The sequence below is a fragment of the Anomaloglossus baeobatrachus genome, chromosome 5 (genome assembly GCF_048569485.1).
Source record: "Anomaloglossus baeobatrachus isolate aAnoBae1 chromosome 5, aAnoBae1.hap1, whole genome shotgun sequence".
Lineage (NCBI taxonomy): Eukaryota > Metazoa > Chordata > Amphibia > Anura > Aromobatidae > Anomaloglossus > Anomaloglossus baeobatrachus.
The window spans coordinates 581,265,555-581,293,287 of NC_134357.1; the positions used below are offsets into that span (position 1 = coordinate 581,265,555).

A 27,733-nucleotide genomic window follows, 5' to 3' on the forward strand; every position below is an offset into this window, starting at 1 on the left:
CACACTACATCCGATCACGCTGCTCTTACCCCCAGTGCGAGCCGATCAAACACTGCAAGCGGCTCACACCGGGCCGAGCACCGAGAGTACCCGAGCACAGCGATGCTCGCAAGAGTGGTTTACATATGTAAAGCATCCGATCTCCGCACCTTCTTGGAAAAGTCTGAGTTTGTACCAAACACTGAACTTCAGGTTCACTCATCTCTAGTGTGAATAAAAATCACTTTTGTAAAAATATAAGTTTGTGTCTCCATTTTCCGACACCGGTAACATTATTCTTTTTGCGTCAATTGAGCTGACTGAGGACTTGTTTTGTGCTTGATGAGCCGACATTTTCATTGATACCATTCTAGGTGCAATATGGATAATTGATCACTTTTCATTGTATTTATATTGTTATAAAAATAATGTTATACTTTTATTGGTCGGTTTTACTACTTACATAGCACATTTCATGTTGAAATTTTTTCTTACCTCCATTATTATCTGCAGTATTTTACATATCGCCTCTTCTCCTTCTCATTCAGGTCCCTACAATATCGGATCCTCTCAGTGGAGATCTTCTATAGAAGAGAATTCTCCTGATTGCCCCGTGAAGGATGGATATGGACAGGGACAAGATGGTGGAGAGGATATTACACCTCACCCTAGAGATCCTCTTCTGGCTTACTGGAGAGGTGAGAGATTCTGATGACGTCACATTACATCATTCTTATCTATGGGAATAACAGATGGACAGAACTGGAGAGGTGAGGACTCTGGAAATGTCTGGAGTGAGATTTATTACTGTGTCTCTCCATAACCAGGATTACACAGTAGTGAAGAAGACCCCTAGTGAGCGCGGTCAGGCCCCTGTGTCTGAGGGATGGGGAAGACCCCTGAGCCCAATCACGGGGCCTCCACCTCACCCCCCGATACATGAGGACATCAATGACCAGAAGATCCTAGAACTCACCTACAAGATGATTGAGCTGCTGACTGGAGAGGTGACACTGCTGGGAATGCTGGGACATTATACAGTAACGCGATGAAGGGATCGGGGGTGACGGTACTATTGTATGTGTCAGGTTCCTATAAGGTGTCAGGACGTCACCGTCTATTTCTCCATGGAGGAGTGGGAGTATTTAGAAGGACACAAAGATCTGTACAAGGACGTCATGATGGAGGTTCCCCAGCCCCTCACATCACCAGGTAATAGACAGGACTAAATACACACGGCCTATAATTATCTGTATGTAAGGAATGAATTCAGTCCCTGTATGTGTCTCCTCCAGTTCTATCCAGTAAGAGGACAACACCAGAGAGATGTCCTCGTCCTCTTCTCCCACAGGACTGTAAACAAGAAGATCCCGATGTTCCTCAGGATCCTCAGGTAGATGGAGAGAAGGTGCCATGAAATCTCCCTATGATGTGTAGACGGCTGTGAAGGTCTTGTGCTCAGTCTTGTTTTATCCTCCAGTATTATATGTTTTATTCTTGTGTAATGAGAGCGGTGGAGATGGCAGGATTAGCGCTGATCATAGATGGGACTTCTCCATCTGTCTGTGACTTTTGGATCACATTTATCCCGTTCTCTACACTGAACACTTACATCAGGGTTTTGACACCAGGTTATCGGACAGAGAGAGGTCTCCCCTATCCGATGGGTCAGAAGGTCACAGCATAAGCCAGCACTAGTTGGATCTGCTTTGTCTTCCACGTAGCTGTGCAGACTATCCTTGTGCTGGCGCTGCTGGGGTTAAGCAGACCCTTGTTTCTTGTTTCTTTCTTGGCTTACCATCTTTAGTTGTCTCAGCTGTTCTGATTTTTGCACTCCTCCGTTATAAGTACTCACCACTTTACCTCAGTAGGTGCCATTGATAACCTGCTTTTCCATGGTGCTGGCATGGAGGTGAGAGCCATGGAAAGAGAAATTGTTTTGAATTTGATCCTGGAGATTGCTGCTTGGAAGTTTTCTTTGGTGTCTTACTATTGATCATCTCCCTTTTTATTCATTCCTTTTTCCATCCCCCTTTTTTACCACTTATTGTTTGGGAATGTAGTTTCTTTTTCCTTTGTCTGTCGTTTTCCTTTTGTGTCATTATCATAAAGCAGGACTAGTGTTCCTCCTGCCCTGCTCCCTAGACATGGTTGTGATTAGGGTAAGACAGGGATAGACACGTGATTGCCGCACAAGGGGAAAGAACCTGTCTTGGGACATCGGGAGCTCAGGGTTGCTCAGAGTTTATCCTTCCTGTTTTTCCCTAGAGGCAGTGGTTCCCACCCCATCTTTCTCATGATACACCGCTCAGCCTCTTGGTGACAAACAACAACCAGGGACTGCCCTGTATTGGTAACTGGTGCCTACTGTCAGCAAGTCCAACCTCAGAGGCTCTGGTGATGACTGGGTAGGCACTTAACCATTCCCCTCCGGGTAAGCCTGGTTCAGGGCGCAGTGAGGCTACACCCTTCTCCTAAACCTATTAGCATGACAGGTTTACATGTAATTCTTCAAATGACATGATTCAGATGAAACCCCCAAAGGATCCATTCACTGTAATAAGGCAGCAGAGTCAGTCTGGACTCCTCATGGCAGCGCGGCAATCATCCCTATCTAGTGAACAGTTATCTCCAGTAATTGTATTATTACAGTGGATTCTTTATGATGTTACATCGTCCTCTTCTCCCCATTCAGGTCCCTACAATATCGGATCCTTTCAGTGGAGATCTTTTATATAAGAGAATTCTCCTGATTGACCCATCAAGGATGGATATGGACAGGGACAAGATGGCGGAGAGGATATTACACCTCACCCTAGAGATCCTCTTCCGGCTTACTGGAGAGGTGAGAGATTCTGATGACGTCACATTACATCATTCTTATCTATGGGAATAACAGATGGACAGAACTGGAGAGGTGAGGACTCTGGAAATGTCTGTAGTGAGATTTATTACTGTGTCTCTCCATAACCAGGATTACACAGTAGTGAAGAAGACCTCTAGTGAGCGCTGTCAGGCCCCTGTGTCTGAGGGATGGAGAAGACCCCTGAGCCCAATCACGGGGCCTCCACCTCACCCCTCGATACATGAGGACATCAATGACCAGAAGATCCTAGAACTCACCTACAAGATGATTGAGTTACTGACTGGAGAGGTGACACTGCTGGGAATGCTGGGACATTATACAGTAACGCTATGAAGGGATCGGGGTGACGGTATCATTGTATGTGTCAGGTTCCTATAAGGTGTCAGGACATCACCGTCTATTTCTCTATGGAGGAGTGGGAGTATTTAGAAGGACACAAAGATCTGTACAAGGACGTCATGATGGAGGTTCCTCAGCCCCTCACATCACCAGGTAATAGACAGGACTAAATACACGCGGCCTATAATTATCTGTATGTAAGGGATGAATTCAGTCCATGTTTGTGTCTCCTCCAGGTCTATCCAGTAAGAGGACAACACCAGAGAGATGTCCCCGTCCTCTTCTCCCACAGGATTGTAAACAAGAAGATCCCGATGTTCCTCAGGATGTGTTTCCTCCAGCTCTATCCAGTAAGAGATATCTACTCATGTACTTTCTGCACTAATTTTGTGTTTACATTTTTAGACTTTCTGCTGTTTTTTTCAGCTGTATTTTCTTTGCTTCTGCTTCTTCTGTTGTTTGTTTCTAGTGCCTTCTCTATGTCGTTATGAAGGCAACTTAAAGACCTTCAGAGGCTTCATGAATACTCTGTTTCTCAGAAAACACGACCTACACCAAAAATAAGCCCTACCATGATTTTATGGGATTTTTGGAGAATGCTTGAAATATAAACCCTAGTTACAGTCAGGGCCAGCGTTGGGAGGAGTCAAACTACACAATTTCTCAGAAACCCCACTCTCTTAGTGACCCCATCAGTTCTATTCTAAGGCTGATTGTTTGAGGACCTTTGATGACTTCAAAGTCATGTGACATGATGTAACCAAAGGTCTCTTAATTGCAGGAGTCTACAAGAACTGAACAGAAGACAGGCTGGGATGCAGGACTGGCCTTTGGGGGAAAGAGTTGAGCAAACTAAGCAATAACACAGGGCCCCTATTCTAGGGCCCGGTGTTTATTTGCCGATTATAGGACTACTTAAGAACCTTTTCAACATCACATCATGTGACCAAAGGTCTCTTACTTGCACATGTCTAAAGCTGAAGAGGAGACAGGCTGGTGTGTGTGTGTGTTCACGCTAGTTTTAACCAGCTTTGCCAAAATTGGCATTGCTTGGCCAGAATAAGGGTGTGATGCCACTGCTTCTCTACTTCATCAAAAACTGCGGCGTTCCCTATGCCAGAACTCTCACTCCGTTCCATGATGTCATTTTTCAGTGTATTGTCTTAATGATTTGGAGCCCTAATGTTTATCTGCACAGACCACAAGACCCTGCTACCTGCTTTGGTTACAAAGCCTAAAGATAGGCCATCAGCGTTACAGTCCCAGACATCCCTATTAGAGATCCGGCATATGTCTCTAACAGAGGCGGCTCTTAGCCTTTTAAACTTAGCTGTCAATTTTTGACAGCAACCTCACAACTCCAATCGACACCTTGTGACTCGATTGCGGGATATTGAAGGGTTACTAAGTTCCCTATCACTGCTGTATTGGTACTCCTTGGATGTTCAAAATATAACATTAGTTACAACAATCCATAAATGTTCGAGAAAAATTGATGATATAAGATGTGTTTTTTCACTACTCCTCCCTGATCAGTCGCGCAACAGCAGGAACTACAGAATGGAGCGGATACAGGTGAATTGTCACATATGAGTTAATTTTTTTTTATTACATGTGGCTTTAACTATTTTATTTTTGCCCTTAAAAAAAAAATCTCTTTGAAATTGTCTATGTTGTGGATCAACGTCACAAAGATTTTTTGCAGGCATCGTCAACTCTCATGGTGGCATCAGGATCTGTAGAAACTACAAATTCTGGTACTCTGCCTGTTAACTTCTTTGATGTCTGTGATCAACACACTGAGTCTATTTAATATAGCAAGGTCATTCTCTCCTGGGCTGCTTGTTAATGTCTTTGATCACATGCTATAGGGGAGCCAGTGTCATTCACTTCTTTACTGTATATGCCATTAATGCCAGCTATAGTTTACCTATACAGGTGTGGTGAAGTGTTGTGATACAAACTAACTGGTGTTTGTTGTTGTTCATTGTTTTTGTGAGCAGTTGTGGTGTTAACCTTTGCTGTCTTTTTGTTGCTGCCTTCCTGCTCTTGCTTTTCTCCTTAGTCTCTCACTCGTTATTTCTGTGAGTTTGCAGTGTGTCTGAATTTTGTTTTTCCCGTCTGTTTTAATCGGGATAACAGATAAGATCTGGTCCGGAGAATAGCAAGGCACAAGACTCTGGCATCTCCTCCTTCAGGGGTAATCCAGAGGTTAGGGATAGCCTAGGGTCTTCTAGCATGAGGAACAGTATATGAGCCCTCTGTCCCTTGTTATCCTGCAGTCACATTGTGACAATCACTCAGATTATTTATTGTAGCACATTTCAGAGAACTAGTATTACTGGAGAGATATCTTGGATACAGGAATGGAAGGTCTGAATTAACAAAGATGTAACTCTTAGATCTCAAAATTAGAAAACAGATTCAGAATATTTTTTTCCCTAATTTAATTTCTGCTGTTATGGTTCAAAAAAATGTACTTTCAAAATAATTTCATTAAATAATAACATTGTGTTATTTTTAGCAGATGACTGTGTCGGGAGTTCAGTTGGACCTCTAATATCTTCAGAATTTAAAACAGATGATCAAAGTATCACACATGCTACATATGAAGAGCCTGCTGGTGTCCTAGATATTCCTCCAGTCCTTCCTAGGAAAAAACTATCATCTGATCTTTTCAAACAAGTCCAAAATTCTGATCATCAAAAAACTCACACTGGGGAGAAGCCATTTTCATGCTCAGAATGCAGTAAATGTTTTACTCAGGAATCAGATCTTGTTATACATTACAGAATTCACACAGGGGAGAAGCCATATTTGTGCTCAAAATGTGGGAAATGTTTTATTCAGAAATCAGATCTCTTAAAACATAAAAAAAATCATACAGGGAAAAAGCCATTTTCAAGCTCAGAAGGTGAAAAATGTTTTACTCGGAGAATAACCCTTGCTAACCATCAAAAAATTAACTCTAATAAGAGTCAATTTTCATGCTCAGAGTGTGGGAAATGTTTTATTCATATATCACATCTTGTTAGACATCAGAAAATTCACACAGGGGAGAAGCCATTTTCATGTTCAGAATGTGGGAAATGTTTTATTCAGATATCACATCTTGTTAGACATCAGAAAATTCACACAGGGGAAAAGCCATTTTCATGTTCAGAGTGTGGGAAATGTTTTATTCAGAAATCAGAACTTGTTTGGCATCAAAGATCTCACACAGGGGAAAAGCCATTTTCATGTTCAAAATGTGGGAAATGTTTTATTCAGAGATCACATCTTGTTACACATCAGAAAATTCACACAGGGGAAAAGCCATTTTCATGTTCAGAGTGTGGAAAATGTTTTATTCAGAAATCAGACCTTGTTAAACATCAGAAAAGTCACACAGGGGAAAAGCCATTTTCATGTTCAGAGTGTGGAAAATGTTATATTCAGAAATCAGACCTTGATAAACATCAGAAAATTCACACAGGGGAGAAGCCATTTTCATGTTCAGAATGTGGAAAATGTTTTATTCAGATATCACAGCTTGTTAGACATCAGAAAATTCACACAGGGGAGAAGCCATTTTCATGTTCAGAATGTGGGAAATGTTTTATCGATAAATCACATCTTGTTACACATCAGAAAATTCACACACAGGAGAAACCGTTTTCATGTTCAGAATGTGGGAAATGTTTTATTCAGAAATCGAAACTTGTTTTGCATCTAAAATCTCACACAGGAGAGAAGCCATTTTCATGCCCAGAATGTGGTAAATGTTTTACTAGGAAATCAGGTCTTGTTTACCATCAAAAAAATCACACAAAATAAACCATTTTTATGTTCTGAATGTGGAAAATGTAATTTTCAGAAATCAGATCTTGTTAAACATGTGAAGAAGCCACACAGGGAAGGAACCTTTTTCATGTTGTGAATAATTGAAATGTTAAGGCCCTGTGCGCACTTGCCGGTTTTTGCCGCGGATTTACTGCGGTTTTGCTGCATGTTTCGCTGCATGTTATGTTCATAACATCTCTACAGTGATTCACCAGCAAAACCTATGGGAAAAAAAAATGCTGTGCGCACTATGCAGATTTTGACAGCGGCATGTTTTTTATTTAGTTACAGCAGGGTATGTTTTCACAATTTTTTCCTTGGTTTCTCTTTGTCTTATGGCCAGTGTGAACATGGTCTCACAAGCTCCATGTATACCATCTCATACTCCGGCTCACTTTTTTGTTTTTTTGTTTTTATGCGGGATTCCCGCAGCAAAAACAATTGCATGTCACTTCTTTTCCGCAGGTAGCTGCGGCATTTCACTCCATTGACTGTAATGTTATCGTGAAATCCCGCAGGTAGCAAATTCATTGCGTTTTCCTGCGTTATTCCCTCTGGTATTTTGCGTTTTCGGGACATAATGTTTCATCACTGCTTGCGGATTGCAGGGAAGTGATGTCATTGTGACAGGAAGAGGAAGCGGAGCAGAGAGTAAACACAGAGATCACAGACATAGAATACACACACATCGCACTCACACACAGACACAGACATATAGAATACACATAGAAATCAAACGGACATATAAAAATAAACAAACGCGGGCTCCGCTGTATTTTTACCTTCCAGCCGAGGTAAACACACAGTGGCGGCCCGGTATTGTCAGGCTGGGGAGGGCGAGGGGCAGGGTTAATGCCCCCCCCCTCCCGCAGCTGAGAATATCAGCCCGCAGCTGCCCCTGGACTGTCGCATCCATTATGCGGCAGTCCCAGAGTGTCCCCGGCTCTTCCAGATGCCGTGATGCAGTGGCTATCCAGGTAGTAAGGAGTTAAATGACAGCGGATCGCTGCCATTTAAGTCCCGGCTTTTAATCATGGCAGCGTCTATGAGACAGCTTTCATGATTAAAACCCGTAATTAAAGTGAAAAAACACACACACCGAGAAATCCTTTATTTTAAATAAAACACAAAAAAGCCCGTTTCACCCCTTTATTAACCCCTCCCAAACACACAGCTCCGGCGTAATCCACGTCCTACGATGCTTGTATCCAGCCGTGACTGACACTGTACAGAATGCAGCCTCGCAACAAGCCTGCAGAGAGGTAACCACAGGTCATTTCCCATGGCCGGTAATGTGAACACACTACCGCTGGGGAGAACTAGAGTGATCTGTCATCTATCTATCTATCAAGGAAATTACTTTTTTTTCTCAATGTCCTTTATTGCATTGAATGCATTAAAACATATGGACCAACCTGCGGAAAAACCGCACCGAAACCGCACGAAAAACGCGGCAAAACCCATGCGGATTTCGGTGCGTTTTTTTTTCCGCGGGTGCAGTAATCTTTCAGTGCCTGCAGAATTTTCTTAAGAAAATTCCGTTTTCCAGTGCGCACAGGCCCTTAACTGGTAAATCAAGTCTTGCCAACCTTCAGAAAACCAACAGAGCGGAGCAGCTATTCTTGCTTTTAGAATTTGGCAAATGTTTTATATCATTAATCAGGTCCTGTTGTCAGATGAGTCACACGGGAGAAGCCATCATGATTACTATAATTCAAAGGGTTTTATCCAAAAAGCAGCTACAATTGTTCAAGTAAGAATTGGTGAGGGAAAGATCCATTTTCTTTCTTTTTAAACTTACTGTATTTTTCGGACCATAAGACACACCCAGGTTTTGAAGAAGGAAAATAGGGAAAAAGATTGAAGCAAAAAATGTGGTCATGACGCTCTGTTGTGGGGGGGAATCTGCTGCTTACAATGTTATGTTACAGGGTTAATATCCCCCAATTTTTAACACAATGTGTTTTTTTTTTTTTTACTTTTCCTTTAAATAGTGCAGATCTGTGGCTGCCTTTTATATTTACTAAACAGTGGAGAGCCGCAGATTAGTGAATTTTTTAAATATAATCCAGTACCAAAACTTTTAGAAGTCTGCCCCGAAAAGATTTTCCAGGTTGTGAGATCCCACAACCCTCAGTGATCACTCTCATAGTGAAAGAATGAGCTCTATAACCCCAGCACTCACGACTTTATTTTCTAAACAGCGCAGCCCCAGATTCGAGATAGGAACTCTTAAGTATATCACATGGTATATAATTGCATTTCCAAACTTGTTTTGTTAATAATGCTTGTAAAATATATATTCTTCATGCCTGTCTTTCTTTGTTGTTTAGATGTGATGATTTTACCTCAGAACCTCTGGAGTTGAGGCAGAGCTATAGACATTTTGCACAAAAATAGTGACCGAGTGATGGAAAATCGCAGAGATTGGCAGTGCGTGTTCTTATCTGACAGTTTTCCATTTCTGCAGCAGTGGACTCTATGACTCTGGCAAACTGTCAGTTTTTCCTCTCAGTTGTCAGCCTCTGACTTCCTTTATAAACATAACCCTGGGTTGCTTTGGGTGCTGTTTATAGTTGTTCCTGGCTGTAGTCTGCAGCGTTCTTCTCCTTTTGTTGTTCCAGAGACTTCTGTGGTAGCTGCTAAGATAAGTGTTTGACTTTTGCTATCTCAGCTCAGGTGGTAGCATTTGTGTTTCCCCTGTATTGTTTTCTTTTGTCTCCTTTAGCATTAGTGGTGTTGACGAAGAGCTCATACCCACGATCCTTACTTTAGGCCTGAGCTCTTTCCCTGGAGTGAACTAAGTGACACCTCAAAACCCCATTAACTCCAGCCCTTACAAGGGCATTACCAAACTGAGCCTAAGTGAAATGGCCCTAAAAAAAGGGCGTCAGTTAGTCCACTCCAGGGAAAGAGCTCATGCCTGGTCGCGGACAGCCACCTGACTCACCTATGTTGATGACCCCCCTCCAACAACTGACCCGGATCTAGATATGGGTGAGACCAACCCTTATTATCAACTGTGTGACTGCACATTGTCTTTTATCATTGATCTGGATGTATAACCTTTAGGCGAATATGAAATCATGAATATTGTTGTTATAATCATACCCACATAAATTTAGCCATAGGACACCGCTGTGACCTGGATTTTTTTTTCTCTCAGGTAATGATTAATGTTTCTGGGACAACATATATGGATATATGTCTTTTTTCTAGATGAAACACCAATTTTATATACTGTATCAGTAGGTCATAATGAGAGGTTTTTGTTCCCACTGCAACACACCTATTTTGGACGTATAAACACACAAAACTGGCTGTTTGCCTATCATTTGGATCAAAGTAGCTTATCAATCTTGCAGTGTCTATCAACAAGAACTGAATCACACTGTGCATCCTAGATACGTGGAAGTTGTTAAGACACACTTGTCCCAATTCATAAAAGCTTTTATGCCAAAAAATTGTCACACAAGCTTTGAAAAGTCTAAAAAATGTGGATTAATTCAGAGAATTTTGGTGGCTTTTGGCAGTTTCACTTCAAAATTATAAAAGCCATGGGTGGGACGGGGGCGTAACATTAAAGCTTTAATTCATGACGAGCTGTGGCATTCCCTATACCAGAAATTTCACTCCAGTCCCTGATAAGAGTAATATTTCTAGTATGGCACACGGAGGCACACCCCAGATTCATGAAGAGGCATGCACCACTTCATGAACCAGGAGTGTCCCCCGCATAAATTGGGTTTTATATATTATAAAAACGATCCCTTTACAAAGGATAATTGTTGTAGTTAAAAAACCGACAGACAAAATTTTATATGTCTGATATCCAATTGGTTATTTTTTTTCATGGGGCTCCCCACAAATAGTGATAAGTGTACCCGTTGAACTTCAGGTTCGGCTTTTTAATCCAGTCTTTAGATAAAGTTCATTTCGGGACCCGGACTTGACCTGAATCCCATTGGAAGTTACTAATTGGGCAGTTCGAGTTTTCGCCCACATGCCACCAGCCAAAAAGCAAAGATTTCCGCGGTAGGGAGAGCGGGAATTGCGCACACTACATCCAATAACAATGTTTTTACTTACTGTGAAAGCCATTCAAACACTGCTAGGAGCTTGCACTGTGCTAAGCATCGGGCATACCCGAGCACAGCGATTCTAGGTCGAGTGGTTAGGATACGTAAAGCACCCCAACTCCAAACTCGGTCACTGATTTTATTTTTTTTTATTAAGTCTGTTTTTGGTACAAACTTTACTGTTCGGGTTTCCTCTTCTCTGCCAGTGAAGCTTTATTACAGTTTAGATTATGGGTATATTAAGAGACCAGAACTGAAAGGGGTCTATCTCTTGGTGAAGAGCGAGTAACATTTATGATACCTATGCTGAGGTTTTTTGAATTTAATGGGAATCTATCACTAAAGGGGGCTTTACACGCTGCAATATCGTTAATGAATTATCGTCAGGGTCACGGTGTTTGTGACGCACATCCGGCGTCATTAACGATATCGCAGTGTGTGACAAGGAGGAGTGACCTTAAACAATCGCAAAAGCGGCCAAAATCGTTTGCGCGGAGAGCGCGTCCTGAAACAAAAAATAGTTTTCAGGATGTTAGCGATATTGTTCGTCGTTCCTGCGGCAGCACACATCGCTGTGTGTGACACCGCAGGAGCGACGAACATCTCCTTACCTGCCTCCACCGGCAATGCGGAAGTAAGGAGGCAGGCGAGATTTTACGTCCCGCTTATCTCCGCCCCTCCGCTTCTATTGGACGCCTGCCGTGTGACGTCGCTATGACGCCGCACGAACCACCCCCTTAGAAAGGAGGCGGATCGCCGGCCTGAGTGACGTCGCAGGTCAGGTAAATACGTGTGACGGGGGTAAGCGAGGTTGTGTGCCATGGGCAGCGATTTGCCCGTATTGCACAACCGATGGGGGCGGGTACGATCGCTTGCGATCTCGCTAGTGAGATCGCAGCGTGTAAAGCCCGCTTTAGTGTTTACCACTTAATTAAAAATCAGAATATAAAAATATCCAATGACGTGTAATTTACTGGGCTGCTTGAGGTAGTTTTGATAAAATAACTATTATCACTAAAGAACTAGTAAACCTACTGCCATGTATCCTCTATCTCCATAAGCTCTGTATAATCCCGTCCCACCCCTGATTGGCAGCTTTCTGTCTATGCTCATTGTACACAGCCAGCTGCCAATCAGTGATGTGGGTGGGGTTATACACAACAGCATTTCTAGAACTGATAGATCTTCAGCAGATAAAACTAATTTTTAGCAAACACTTCAACAAGCAGCCAAATCACTGGAAATGGAGTCAATTGTGGTATCTAAAATACACTCGATTTGTCCCACAAATACAATGGATAAATTCTCCTTATTCATGGACCTTTACACAATCATATGTAAATTAACCCTTACATTTCACAATGAATAAGGATAATCCCCCCAACACCAAAACATTTGATACAGGATGTCAGGAACAGCGCTCTGCTGCCCCAAATTGTCAGGACATTTACGCAATTGACCAATGATTAATAGACGAAGCCATGACTGTTTCCACTAGTAGGATGATTATTGAAAAGCTCACAGTGAAGGTATAGTATATATACGATCGTTTCTATCTCTGGAATATATCTATACCTCAGTACAGTCACTGCCAACTCCACAATAATGAAAGGAACTACTACTAGCTGCCACCACCAATCGCTCAATTGGACACACAATATAAGTAGGTTTGTTCCTCTTAGGGGCACTTTGCACACAACGACATTGCAAGCCGATGCTTGCGATGCCGAGCACGATAGTCCCCGCCCCTGTCGCAGGTGCGATATCTTGTGATAGCAGCCGTAGCAAACATTATCGCTATGGCAGCTTCACATGGACTCACCTGCCTTGCGACGTCGATCTGGCCGGCGACCCGCCTCCTTATTAAGGGGGTGGGTCGTGCGGCGTCATAGTGACGTCACACGGCAGGCGGCCAATAGGGGCGGAGATGAGCGGGATGTAAAGATCCCGCCCACCTCTTTCCTTCCGCATAGCCGGTGTGAGCTGCAGGACGCAGGTAGGAGATGTTCCTCACTCCTACGACTTTACACACCACACAGCGATGTGTGCTGCCGCAGGAACGAGGAACAACATCGTACCTGTCGCAGTCGTGTAATTATGGAATTCCCAGACACTACATCGATGATACGATTACGACAATTTTGCGATTGTTAATCATACCATCTAGGATTTACACACTACGATATCGAGTGCGACGCCGGAAGTGCGTCACTTTCGACATGACCCCTCCGACATCGCACCTGCGATGTCGTAGTGTGCAAAGTGCCCCTTAATCTATAAACCACATTCCAACGCCATACGCTATTTTATATATTTAATCTGAAAAGTAGGCAGTATTTATAAAAATATACAAAAGATATTACAAAAGTGAACTGAATTGCTTCCTGCAGGTGCAGAACTAGCATCTCTGAGAGAGTTTTGTAGTAAAAATTCGATAGGCCGTCTGGGCCTGGGGCTTTATTAACCGGAAGGAGGTTTATTGCGGTCGTTATTTCCGCACATATTAGTGGTGCATTGAAAGGATCAAGCTGCTCCGGTGAGATGGAGAGGAGCTTTAGGCTACATGCGCACGCTGCAGTTTTTTCTGCACACAAATTGCAACCAAAACTGCACCTTGTCAGAGAGAGCCTGGAAATGTAAAAAAAACAAACTGCTTGTAATGTAGCTGTGTTTTCTGGTGCATTTTTTATGCCATTTTTATGACAAAAATGCACCAAAAACGCACCAAATTGACAGCATAGCATGTGTTTTTGATGCGTTTTTTGTGACAAATGTTGACAAAAACGCTAAAGAATGAACATGCTGCTTCTTTCTTGTCACAAACTTTTGTCAAAGAAAACACTGACAAATAAACTGCAAGGTGTGTCGCGGGCGGTGGAGGGGACGCTGCGCTCACTAACGCTCGGGTCCGGCGCTGCTGCTCGGTGGCTCAAGCGGAGGGCCGGATCCGGGGCCTCGAGCGGCGCTCCTCGCACGTGAGTGAAAGGGGTGGCTTGGTTTGGGGATTTAGTCCGTGACGCCACCCACGGTTGTGGTGAGGTTGGGACACCACCGCTGCTCTGGACGGGGATCCCAGGAGCGATGACAGGGAGCAGCTGAGATGTTTTTCTCCCCTCCGTGGGTAGGGGGTTTTGGTGGTCCCGGGGCCCGGTGATGGGGACTGTAAGGTGGATGGCGGGGTTTGGTGAGGTGCAGGGTCACGGGGGCAGCGCAGTTCCAGACGGCACGGTGGTACTCACTCAGCCAATAACGTAGACGGAGTCTCTGGTAAAACAAACGGCTGGATGGACGGGTCCCGCAGCCGGCCGCGGTGGTCACTCCCGGTAGGTTGGCGGTGACTGCCTCTCCCTGCACCTGTGATATGTTTTCGGCTCCGATGGCTTCCCACCGGTAACCCGCTCCCCAGCGGTGTATTTGCCAGAGGAGCCCCTTTTTGCCCGCAGGCTCTGGCCCTGGGAACTCTAGCTGTGGCGGTAGCTGTATTTCCCTTCACGGTTGAGCGGTTGCCTTCAGTCGGGTCTTTGCTGCTGAGAAACCCCGGAGGTTCCCGTCGCTGTCGGATTTCACCGGTTTAACGGCGACTCCAAGCCTGGTCGGGGTCCGTAGGCCCTGCCGAATGGTGCTGGCTTCTCTTCGCTCCCCGGTTCGGTACCGGCGGGCCACCGCCCGTCCCCGGTCCTCACGGTTGTGCGTCAATCGGCCTCGCCTGCAGACGGTCACCACCGTCTGCCAACCTTGCTCTTGAGTGCCCGGGCCACGTACCCGGACACGGTCAGTCTGCTCTCGCTCCTCCACTACCACTTCACTCCTCCACTACCACTCTCCCTCACAGATCTCTCTTCCTTTCCCGCCTCCAGGACTGTGAACTCCTCGGTGGGTGGGGCCAACCGCCTGGCCCCGCCCCACCTGGTGTGGACATCAGCCCCTGGAGGGAGACAACAAGGATTTGTGTGTGACTGATGTGCCTAACCAGGGTGTGGGGTGTGTTGTTGTAGTACCTGTGACATCCTGGCTTGTCCAGGGCGCCACAGGTGCGCACAGCAAATCTGAATTCTCATAGACTTTGCTGGGAAGTCAAATGTCAGAAAGTTCTGACAACAAAACTACATCTTTGTCAGTGTATATTTCCATTGTTAAATCTCCACTGCCCCCCTTCAGCCTTCCTTCATAACTTGTTACAAACATTACTTATAAACACTATCCCTCCCATCCCCCCCTCCCCTCTCCATGCGACATAACCCCAAACTTAGCCAACTATACTTTCAGCTTGCCCAGGGACCCTGACAGATCTCCAGTGATATTCACACATCAGATCTCACACAGACACACACACACATATACACACTTCATGTACCATACACACATAGACACACTTCATATACCACTCTGTGGACACAAAGGACATTATTTGTAGTAATTCTTCTCTTGAACAGATCACGCTTATAAACTTTCTCCATTTACTAAAAAATTTTGCTGCCATCCTCTCTTTGCATCTCTCCAGCACCACCTTCTCCAACATGAGCGTTTTTTTCATTTGATTAACCAGTTCTTCTTTCGTTGGTATTTTTTTCACCAGCCACTTCTGAAGAATTGCCCTTTTACTTATCATTGCTATATCATGGAAAAGATTCGGTAACTTGTCCCCCCCTTCCTCTCCCTCCTCCTGATGCTGCTAGAGATGGGGGACACAAGGCGCAATAGGGTCTTACCCGGTAAAACGTTTAGAAATGAAGAAAAGAGGTACACTCACCTAGTTTGGTTGTGCCAGTCACAACCCCTTATACACGCATGTGAGTGTCTGCGTGGTTTAGCAGCGGCCCCGTGGATAACGTAGTTTAGTGTAGATCACAGAAGGAAACGAGTTTATGCCGCGCTAAAAACCACTGATGCCGGTATATTAAAGGAGACGGGTCATGTCTCTGAAACGCGTAGGATTGTGAAATAAAAAAGAAATTTTTAATATACCGGCATCAGTGGTTTTTAGCGCGGCATAAACCAGTTTCCCTCTGTGATCTACACTAAACTTCCTTCTTCCTCCTGATGCTGATAGTGAAATAACCAAACTTTTAGATCCATCTCCACGTTTCTGTTCCAAATTTTCCTCACTACCCGCTGGACTTGTTTCCAAAATCTTTCAATCCTCCCGCACTGCCATAACCCATGAAATAGGTCTGTTTTTTCCGTACTACATTTTGGACAACTCATCATCTTATCTGGATGTCCAGCATTCAATATATTAAATCCATAGATAGCTCTATGTATGATCCTGAATTGGGTATCCCTTAAGTTCTCATTCACAATCTTCTTCCTCAACCTTCTTCCAACCTTTCAAAAACTTCTCCTCCCCCCTCTTGATCTCCCAACTGCTTTGCCCACCCTTCCAAAATTCTTCCTGATATGTTAGGGACTAACACTTCTCTCATATTTCCATATAAACTTGATATATTTGTGGCATGAATGTCCCTTAATATGATCGCATCCATCTGATTTGCCTCATATTCGTGATTTATGTTGTATAGTTTCTTCATTATCCCTTGTTTCACCTGTTCAAACTGGTGAATCTGGAATAGGTGCAAGTCATACTTTGCTCTCAACTCCTCACACGTCATCCATCTCCGTTCTGTATCATGCATCAGGTTTTTTAGAGTTCCAATCCCTTTTTCACTCCATTCTTTAAAGAGATCATTTTCCCTTCCCTGTGGAAAGTTAGGACAAGCCCATTAATTAAGGAATTTGGAGATATTCCAGGCTAACCCGAACTTTTTCCTAACCGCCTTAAAAGTTATCACTGTGTGTCTACAAATCAGTGAGTGTTTAATATTGGGCGGCAAATTTGGAATGGAGGTATTTAAAATTGAACTCAGGTCCCAAGGCTTACAAAATTCAGCCTCTATATCCCAGTCAGAGTACCTACTTGTTCGTCTAATCCAATCAACTACATGTCTCAAGATACAGGCCAGATTGTACCCCCTAATGTTTGGTAGTCTGATCCCTCCTTTTTCGATTGACAACATTAACCTTTTGGCACTACCGTGTTTCCCCGAAAATAAGACGTCCCCCGAAAATAAGACATAGCAGGAGTTTTCAGGGATGCTTTAATATAAGACATCCCCTGAAAATAAGACATAGCTGCGGTCATTAATGAAGTGTCATGCAGCGGTGAAAAAGTTAAAGACACTGCAGGACACTTCATTATAGACAACGGAGACCCACTAAAGAAACAAGAGAGAAGACGCCCCGATCATACTCACCAGACGCCGACCGGGAGCAGGTGAGCGCATCATGGTCCTGCAGCGGAACATACACACACTCACACACACACACACACATCAGATCTCACACAGACACACACACACATAGACTACAGATCGCTTACACACACTCACCCCATTCAGTGATATTGCTTGCTTCTCGGCGGCGATATTGTGCTGTGATCTTCCAGGACCTTGCTCACATGGCCGGAAGCATGTGACATCTCCGGATGTTGTGAGTGTGTGCGCGCGCGATTGTAGAGGTACGTGCGATATCGTGAGTGTGTGTGCGCATGTATGCGATCGGATGTGCGCATGTATGCGATCGGATGTGCGCATGTATGCGATCGGATGTGCGCATGTATGCGATCGGATGTGTGCATGTATGCGATCGGATGTGTGCATGTATGCGATCGGATGTGTGAGTGTCGGCAGGAGGACAGCGTGCAGCACAGCTGCTGAGAGCACTCATAGGAGAGCACAGGGAGGAATGATTTGAAATGGGTGTGTGTGTGTGTGTATGCTGTCTGATGTGAGTGTCGGCCAGACGCAGGAGAGCACAGCTACTGGGAGATAACCGGGAGCAATAATTTGAAAGGGGTGTGTGTGACTGATGTCGGCCAGACGCAGGGGAGGCGTGCAGCATACCTGCTGGGAGATCACAGGAAGATCTGGGAGCCATACAGATGCCTGGGGCTGGTAAGTATAATGATCCTGGGAAGGGGGGTCTTCTTATTGTGGGGGGTAAACTTACCCCAACCATGTCTCCTCAAGAATAAGACACCCCCTGAAAATAAGACATAGTGCTTTTTTCAGGGCAAAAAAAATATAAGACAGTGTCTTATTTTCGGGGAAACAGGGTAATCCTCGGCCTATTTCCCTTCCACAAAAAACGTGAGAACACTTTTGTCAATCTGTTCACATCCGAGTGTTTAAGAAGCAATGGTATTGCCTGCATTGGATAGAGAAGCTTGGAAAAGCTCATCATTTTTATTAGATGATTCCTTCCCAGAAGAGTCAGCGGCAAATTTGCCCAACCTTGCAGTTCACGCTCAATTTTCTCGATTAAAGGGGAAAAATTTAGTGAATATATGGTCTTTGTATCCCTCCCATCCTGTACTCCCAAGTATTTAATTGTATTTCTAGCTATAGGGATGTCACATAATGCACCCTCTCCCCCTCCGCTCTCCTTCCGTCCAAGAAGAAAATTTCACATTTGTTTTTATTAAGTCTAAACCCCGCTAACCTCCCAAACACCTCAATTTGTTCTATGACCCTACTCAGTTGTGTTTTGGGTTTGCTCATGAACAGGATTATATCATCAGCAAATAAGGCTGAGTGCAATGACCCCCCACACACACCTTAATCCCTTCAAACCACCCCCCCTCATTCAGACGCCTCGCCAGTGGTTCAATAGCCAAGTTAAACAACAGTGGTGACATGGGGCATCTTTGCCTGGTTCCCTTCATCAAAGGAAATGTTTTTGAAAGAAATACCAAGTGTGAGACTGTGACCGGGGTTATCTATGACGGCCGGTATGTCTCGCCCCGGTTGTGCTCACTCCATGATAGAAAGTAAATCCACTCTAGGGTTAATCCTGTTTCCCTACAGGCTGAAGGAAGGGTTAAATGGAAACAGGAACGAGGGCAGGTGTGCCGGGTGTGAGGGAGTGAACACAACTCCCTGAGCTCTCTGCTGGAGAGGCACATGTATATTGGTGTGGATTCTTGTTTGGACATTAAACCGTGTGCTGTGAAACTTAATGCCTGGATCCCGTGTCTTCTGCTGAGCAGCCGACCGTGCTACCTCACATATGGTGGAGAATGCGGGCATCCCGGCCGGTGAGGTGTAGCTTCCTTTTCTGGTGACCCGGTAGCACATGTCCTGGATTCAAGCGGCTATACTACGGCCCAAACCCAGTGACGCCATGGAGGACATACTAAAGCATTTGGCTCAGGCTAATGCACAGCAGCAACAGACCAATGCACACCTGCTCCAATCCTTGAAATCGCACCAAGAACAGCTGGTTCAGGCCAATGCACGTCAGCAGCAAGCCTTACAATTGCAGGAACAAAGACATCAAGAACAGATGGTTCTCCTGGCCAAGTCGATCCGTGCTGGACCGGCAGCAACAACCCCGGGACCGGGTGATGACGGCAGCGTCCGGAAAGCGGTGAGACAAGCGTTGCAAAAGATGACCCCGGGGGATGATGTGGAAGCGTTCCTGGCGGTGTTTGAGCGGGTGGCCGAGCGGGAAAAGCTGCCGACCCCCCAGTGGGCTGAGGTATTGTCGCCCTATCTGACGGGGGAACCCCAAAAAGCGTACCTGGACCTCTGTACCGAGGACGCCATTGACTATGTGACCCTAAAAGCCGAAATACTGGCACGGTTGGGGGTGAATACCTATGTACGGGCTCAGCGGGTAAATCAGTGGTTCTATGAGGAAGCCAAACACGTACGCTCCCAGGCCTATGACTTGTTGCATCTTGTAAAAAAATGGTTGCAGCCTGACACTCTGAGCCCGGCGCAGATGGTGGAAAGGGTAGTAGTGGATCGTTTTGTGCGCACTTTACCCGTCACCGTTCAACGGTGGGTAGGACAGGGTGACCCGAGTACCCTGGACCAATTAGTGTCCCTGGTAGAGCGGCATGTGGCTACGCAGGACTTGATACGGGACACTGAGACTCTGCGTACCGCCCGTCGGTCCGGCCCCTCCAAGCCTAGGGCCAAGGACCCACCGCCGACAGCGGTGCAGGAGTCCCCTACCGTCCCGCCTGAGGCCGCGGCCGCCAATCCTGAGGTCCGGAAGGTTCTGTACCCTAAACGACAACCCGTCAAGGGGGTTTCCGTCCCCATTAGATGTTGGCGGTGCCAGCGGGTGGGACATATGGAAGCCAAGTGTCCACTCACCACGGAGCCCATGGATTGTGGGGTTACCCGGCGGGGTTCAATGTATGCTCAGGTGGTGTGTACCGCTGACCTGGTCTCCCCAGAGACGGAGCCCCACTTGTGCCAAATACAGGTGAATGGATGTCCGGTTACAGGATTGTTGGACTCCGGAAGCTTAGTGACCCTTGTGCGATCCACCTTGAGGGCTAAAGTAAAGGCCACAGGACGTACCGTGGGGGTGGTTTGCATACATGGGGACCGCCGAGACTATCCCACGGGGATTGTCACCATCACAGCACCTTGCGGTCAGGTGCAACATGAGGTGGGACTTCTTAACACTCTTCCTTATGACGTGATCCTAGGAAGGGATCTGCCCTATTTTTGGACTTTATGGAAGGGACCCCCTAAGTCTCCTCAGATATTGGTCAGTCCGGGACCTGAGTCCTACAATCCTGAATCCGGGACACCTGCCGTAGGGGTCCCCATGATAGGGACAGAATGTGAACCCGATAGGTCGCCCCTAGAGGTATTGGCAGGAGAGGCTGAGACGGTCGAACCCATCCCGGAGTTGGAGGCGTCCCCGGATACGTTTGGGACTGCCCAACTCCAGGACCCTACATTAATACATGCCCGGAGTCGGGTGACAGTAATTGACGGGGTGGCACAGCTGCCCGGTGCCCAGGTAAGGTACCCCCATTTCGCCCTTAAGCAGGATTTACTCTACCGGGTAGATGAAATACGGGGCGTGGGGGTAGAGCAGTTGGTGGTACCCCAGCCGCATCGTCGGCGGGTCCTCGACTTGGCTCATAAACACCTGATGAGTGGCCACCTAGGGGTCAAGAAAACGCAGGAGCGAATATTGCAAAGGTTCTATTGGCCCGGAGTCTTTGGGGAGGTAAAACGGTTCTGCGAAACCTGCCCGGAGTGTCAGCTTACCGCACCCCTGACCCATTTTCGCAGTCCGTTGGTGCCGTTACCCATTATAGAAGTCCCTTTTGAACGGATAGGGATGGATCTGGTGGGGCCCCTCGTAAAGTCCGCTCGAGGGCACCAGCACATCCTAGTGATCGTTGACTATGCCACCCGGTATCCCGAGGCGATACCTCTCAGACATACTGCAGCAAAGCTTATAGCTCGGGAGTTGTTTGCTGTGTTCTGCCGGGTGGGGTTGCCCAAGGAGATCCTTACGGATCAGGGAACCCCATTCATGTCTAAAGTGACCAAAGAGCTATGCCGGCTACTCCAGATCAAGCAGTTGCGTACGTCTGTGTATCATCCTCAAACGGACGGTTTAGTCGAGCGTTTCAATAAAACCCTGAAAACCATGTTAAAAAGGGTGATTTCAAAAGACGGGAAAGACTGGGATATGATGCTTCCCTATTTGATGTTTGCCATCCGTGAGGTGCCACAGGCATCCACGGGGTTTTCGCCTTTTGAGTTGTTATACGGGCGACATCCCCGGGGATTGTTGGACCTGGCAAAGGAAACATGGGAGCAAGAGCCCACCCCCCATAAAAGTGTGATTGAACACATTTTGGGTATGCAGAACCGCATAAGCGCGGTCATGCCAATTGTGAAGGAGCATTTACAGGAGGCTCAGGCCGCGCAAAGCGGCCGCTACAATAGACAAGCCACCGTGCGGACCTTTAAACCCAGGGATCGGGTGTTGGTATTAATCCCCACGGCGGAGAGTAAATTCCTGGCTCAGTGGCAAGGCCCCTACGAGATAAAGGAAAGAGTCGGGGTGGTTAACTATAAAGTATTGCAGCCCGGTAGGCGGAAACCTGAACAAATATACCATGTCAACCTATTAAAACCCTGGCAGGAACGGGAAAGCCTGATGGCTGTTTTTTCCCCATCTCCCTCCTCTTCGGGTCGTTCACCTCCGGCTCCAGCGACCTCCGGAGAGGACGAACTGGAAGTAAGGATTGGAGAAGCCCTCACCAAGACTCAGAGGCGAGAGGCCAGACGGTTGGTTCAGCAGAACCCCGATGTCTTCTCCGAGCTGCCCGATAGGACCAGTCTGATATGACATGATATTGTCACCGAGCCCCACCTGAAGGTACGCCTGAAGTCATACCGGGTACCGGAGGCTCGACGACAAGCCATATCGGAGGAAGTAAAGACAATGTTACGCCTGGGGGTCATCGAAAAATCCCGGAGTGAATGGGCTAGTTCGATTGTCCTAATACCAAAACCCGATGGCTCCTTAAGGTTCTGCAATGACTTTAGGAGATTGAACGAAATATCCAAGTTCGATCTCTACCCCATGCCCAGAGTGGATGAGCTGATTGATAGGCTGGGACAGGCGCGGTATTTTACCACGCTCGACCTGACCAAGGGGTACTGGCAGGTGCCACTGACGGAGTCCGCCAAGGAGAAAACCGCTTTTGTTACGCCGGAGGGTCTCTTCCACTATGTTGTCTTGCCTTTTGGGTTACATGGCGCTCCGGCCACGTTCCAGAGGTTGATGGACTTAGTGCTGGAACCCCACCAGGCGTATGCATCAGCGTACCTTGATGACATCATTATTTACAGCTCCGATTGGCAGACCCACTTGGAACAGGTACAAGCGGTGGTGGACGCGCTTCGAACAGCCGGATTGACAGCCAATCCCAAGAAATGTGCGTTGGGACTCACAGAAGCCCGCTACTTGGGCTACGTGATAGGCCAAGGAGTGATTAAGCCCCAAATTAACAAGGTTGAGGCGATCCAGAAGTGGCCTAGACCCCTGACCACGAAGCAGGTTAGGGCCTTCCTGGGTATCGTGGGATACTACAGGAGGTTTGTAAAGGATTTTGCGGGACTATCAGCCCCCTTGACGGACCTTCTCAAAGGCAAGAAGTCCGTCATGGTGCGCTGGACTCCGCAGGCCGAGGACTCCTTCCGGGCCCTGAAGGGGGTCCTGTGCGGACAGCCCGTTCTTGTACACCCTGATTTCCGGAAGGAGTTCATAGTACAGACTGACGCCTCAGAGGTCGGCCTGGGGGCAGTGCTGTCTCAGGTGGTTCAGGGGGAGGAACACCCCGTCACCTTCTTAAGTAGGAAGCTCACCCCTCCCGAGCGGAATTATAGCGTAGTGGAGAAGGAGTGCCTGGCGATCAAGTGGGCCTTGGAGTCCCTACGCTATTACCTGCTGGGACGGCAGTTTCGCTTGGTGACGGATCACTCTCCACTGGTCTGGATGAGGTCCGCCAAGGAACGGAATGCCCGGGTTACCCGGTGGTTCCTTTCTCTGCAGAACTTCCGGTTTACGGTTGAACATAGGGCCGGTAGGTTGCAGGGCAACGCCGATGCCTTGTCCCGCGGCCCGTGTTTGATGGCGGGAGTTCAACCCCGCACGCTTGAACTGAGGGGGGGGTATGTGAGACTGTGACCGGGGTTATCTATGACGGCCGGTATGTCTCGCCCCGGTTGTGCTCACTCCATGATAGAAAGTAAATCCACTCTAGGGTTAATCCTGTTTCCCTACAGGCTGAAGGAAGGGTTAAATGGAAACAGGAACGAGGGCAGGTGTGCCGGGTGTGAGGGAGTGAACACAACTCCCTGAGCTCTCTGCTGGAGAGGCACATGTATATTGGTGTGGATTCTTGTTTGGACATTAAACCGTGTGCTGTGAAACTTAATGCCTGGATCCCGTGTCTTCTGCTGTGCAGCCGACCGTGCTACCTCACACAGGGTATTCACTCTTGCCTGAGGATTTGCATAAAGAACCCTCACAAAATTCCTAAAAGCTCCGTGCAGGCCCAGGTGACCTAACACCTCTTCCAGCCATGACCACCTCACATTGTCGAAGGCTTTCTCCACATCTAAGCTGATCAAGGATGGAATCTTCCCCCTCCCTTTCTCCTCATTTTACTTCATCAATTGCTAGCATTACTTTCCTAATGTGTGTCATCGCTGAACGCACTTTAACAAAGCCAGCCTGGGGGAGATCTATAATCTCTGGCAATACTGCCGCTAATCTATTTGCCATCAACTTCGCTAAAATTTTTAGGTCTTGATTAATCAGCGAGATGGGCCTATAGCTAGATGGGTTTTCTAAATTCTTTCCTCCTTTAGGAATGAGCATTATATAGACTGTATTAAGCGTACCCGATATTCTTTCCCCGCCCATTATCTTATTGAATACCTCCGTCAGTATAGGTGAGATTTGTTCCTTAATAATTTTGAAAAAACTGCAGCTAAAACCATCTGTTCCCGGGGCCTTCGTCATTTTTAACTCTCCTATGACTTGCAACACTTCCTCCTATGTCACCTCTTTATTCAAAGCCTGTAAACTTTCCTCCGTAAGCGTAGGCCTTTTCGTTTCTTTTAACCACTCATTTCCTTCTCTCCTATCAGCTGACCCCCTCCTCTTTGTATAAATCTGCGTAGAAGTCTCCAAGAATGTCGTTTATCTCTTTTGGATCAGTCATTTTACTCCCCACAGCATTTCTCAGTGTCGTAATATGTGTCATCGGTCGTCGTCCCCTTGCCAGATTTGCCAATAACATCCCTGCCTTGTCCCCGCAACGAGTCAACTCTGCCTCTTGTTGTGTCCTGTACATACTTTCTTTCCTTTCTACCCAGCTCTCAAAATTTCCCTTCACCTCCACCCACTTTGCTTTTGTCACCCTTGATGGTTTTTCTAAGAAGTCAGTATATGCTTCATTAACTGCCCGGCTAGCCTCCTGAAACTTAACTTGTGCCTGTCGTTTCGCCTTTGTCGTATATCCTATCACTTTTCCTCTCAAAACTGCCTTAGCCGTCGCCCAATACAATACTGTTTCCCCATTGTGCTCCTGATTCGTGAATGTATAATCTACCCACCACTCTTTCAGAATTCTATGGAAGTTTTCGTCCAAAGTCAAGAATGAGGGGAAGCGCCATATATATACCCGTCCTCTCTGAATTTTATCAGCTACACTGACTGGCACTGGGCTATGATCTGAAATTACCATATTCTCTATAGCTATCTCTTCTATCCTCTGCAATAAATTCTCACTTGTCAGCCAAAGGTAAATCCGTGACCAAGAGTCATGTGTAAATTCTCTCGCTTGCGGGTGATGTATTCTCCAGCAATCATGCCGTGTCGTTTTTAGCATTGCTTCCAGCAGCCCCTCCGTACTCCTCCCCTGTTTTCTCTGACTCCTCCTATCTTCTTCCTGAGAAACCACTGTGTTGAAGTCTCCCCCCACCAATTTACATACAGTATTTCCCCATCCATCAAAATCTTATTAGTTATATTTTTAAAAAAAAGGCCTTTGTTCAGTATTGGGTGCATATACTGTATATCGTGGATACTAAAAGTGCCTTGAGTACGTGAAATCTTTATATGTATGTATCTTCCTTCTTCATCTGAATCTTGTGTTTCCACCTCGTGTGCAAAGTTTTTATTGATCAAAATAAGGACTCCTGCCTTCCTACCTTTTGAGGCCGACCAGTATACCCTTCCCACCCATATCTTATTCATACGGAAGAACTCCTCCTTTTGCAAGTGCGTCTCCTGTAATAAAGCAATATCAACCTTAAGCTTCTTGAGATGATGTAGTATCATATTTCGTTTGTGCGGCGATCTGAGTCCCTAAACATTCCACGTAATAAGCTTAACCATATTCCCCAAAATCAACAGTTCTTTTTTCTGGCTGTGTTGCATGGATTCCCCAACTCCCTTTCCTTCCCCTCCCCTCCCCTCCCCTCCCCCAACTGTATATAACCCCTCCCATCCTCAACTTTACAAATACAATTAACGTCTTCCATTTTTTCTGAGATGATTTAAACTCCTTTCAAACCCCTGCTTCAGGTCAAGCTCTCCGTGAAGCTACCCCACTATGTCACCCCTCCCCTCTATCAGCTATTAGCTCCTTGTCCCTAAACAGCCTTTACAAATTTTTCAAAATCCTAAAAACTCTTACACCGGTGATTAAGAGAACAGAAGAAAAAAAAAAAGGGAGGGGGGGGGAAAGAGAGCCGGAAAAGGAAAGGTACAAAATAAGGGTAAGAATAGATAAAAGCCGATGAAGGGATAAAAAGAAAGATGGAAAGAGGTGAGATATAAAAAAGGGACGAAGGAGAAAAGAATGAGAAGGAAGGTAGAAAAAGAGCATTAGAGAATGATAGAAGGGAAAAAGGAGTAGGCATGAAAAAGAGAGAGAAAAAGGAAGAGAAAGAGAGAGGGAAGCAGGTGAGACTTTAGAGAGTTAAGGCCCATTTATCACCATACGGCTCCCTTCAGCAGTCCCAAATTAAGTCTTCTTGTCCTGCTTGTTCACTAGCTTCTGCCTCTTCCTTCTCTTTTTCCAGCTGAATTCGCCATCTGTCGCTTTTCCTTCGAACTGGCTGGTCTGGATCTCAATTGACTCTACTCTGACTTTTTGTCGGGTCTACCTGCAGATGTTATGTTTGCAGGATTTGTATGTTTCAGATCAGTGGAAGTCCCTTCTTTTCCATTCTTCTCCTGTCGCCGTGTGCTCCCCTCCTGTTCTCTGCTTTTGAAGGATCCCGGAAAGTCTTTGTGACCCCATCTGCTTCTTTTACTCTTAGTATTGCTTGGTATAAAAGCTGAAATGTAATGTTTTTGTGATAGAGGGCAGTGCAGATCTGGCTAAATGCTTTTCTTTTTCTTGTGACTTCTGCCGAATAGTCGCCAAATAGTAGAATCTTGTGTCCCTGAATGCGTAGTGTCTGTCTCCTATTCCTGAAGGCCCGTAGAATTTCTTCTTTATCTTTGTATTCTAGATATTTAGTAATAACCTGTCTTGCTCTGGATATTTCACTTTGCCTGGAGGTATTGTCATTATTACTGTGTTGATCTCTTTGCTCCCTTATGGGTCCCACGCTGTGTGCTCTTTCTACCCAGCAGCTGTGTGGTAGACCTAGGGCCTGGGGTAATTCTTTTTCACAGATTGAGTCCAGATATTTTGTCATCACTGACTCAGGCAGGCCCACCATCCTTAGGTTATGGCCCACTTATCCTAGACCTATTTTCAAGGTATTCTATTTCATCCGTCATGAGCTGGGCATTAGTGTCTAGCTCCTTAAATCTGCCCTCCAGTCTTGTCAAATTGTCTTTGGCATCAGAGATTCTTTGATCTACCGGTCAGCCTCATGTCATGATGTTCCACGTCCTCCTGCAGCGCCGCCATAGCCTCCTTCACTGAGACTGCTAGTGCCTCCCTAATGTCTGCAGTCAAATGGTCTGACACTTCTTTTGCCAGCCTTGGGTAATTAATCTCACCCAATGTCTCTGTACTGCTCTGATTTCTCTGGGTTCTTCTGTTATCCTGGCCTCCTGCATCGACATGCTGCTGCGGCTGCCGTTGGTGTTCCTCTCCCTCCTCCCTGTCGGCGCCATCTTAACTCCGCACACCCCCTCCTCCCTCTGCTCCAGGCTTGTACAGCATTCCTACGCTCCTCAGGAGATAATGATCCATGTACTGATAGCTGGTGAGTTAGTGCAGCCTCTCTATGTCAGTCTGGGGTGCTTGCTCCTTAAGGGTGCTTTACGTTTTAACCACTTGATCTAG

The 27,733-nt window shown here is 46.1% G+C and overlaps 1 protein-coding gene across 1 annotated transcript; it reads left to right on the forward strand.

The window, feature by feature from the left end:
* Positions 1-3,236: 3,236 nt before the first annotated feature.
* On the forward strand, positions 3,237-7,131 carry LOC142312451 (uncharacterized). The gene is made up of 3 exons (XM_075351393.1): positions 3,237-3,337; positions 3,421-3,534; positions 5,709-7,131. The coding sequence occupies exons 1-3, from the start codon at positions 3,253-3,255 to the stop codon at positions 6,998-7,000; spliced, it is 1,491 nt and encodes a 496-aa protein (XP_075207508.1). The 5' UTR covers positions 3,237-3,252; the 3' UTR covers positions 7,001-7,131.
* The last annotated feature ends 20,602 nt before the right edge of the window (positions 7,132-27,733 follow it).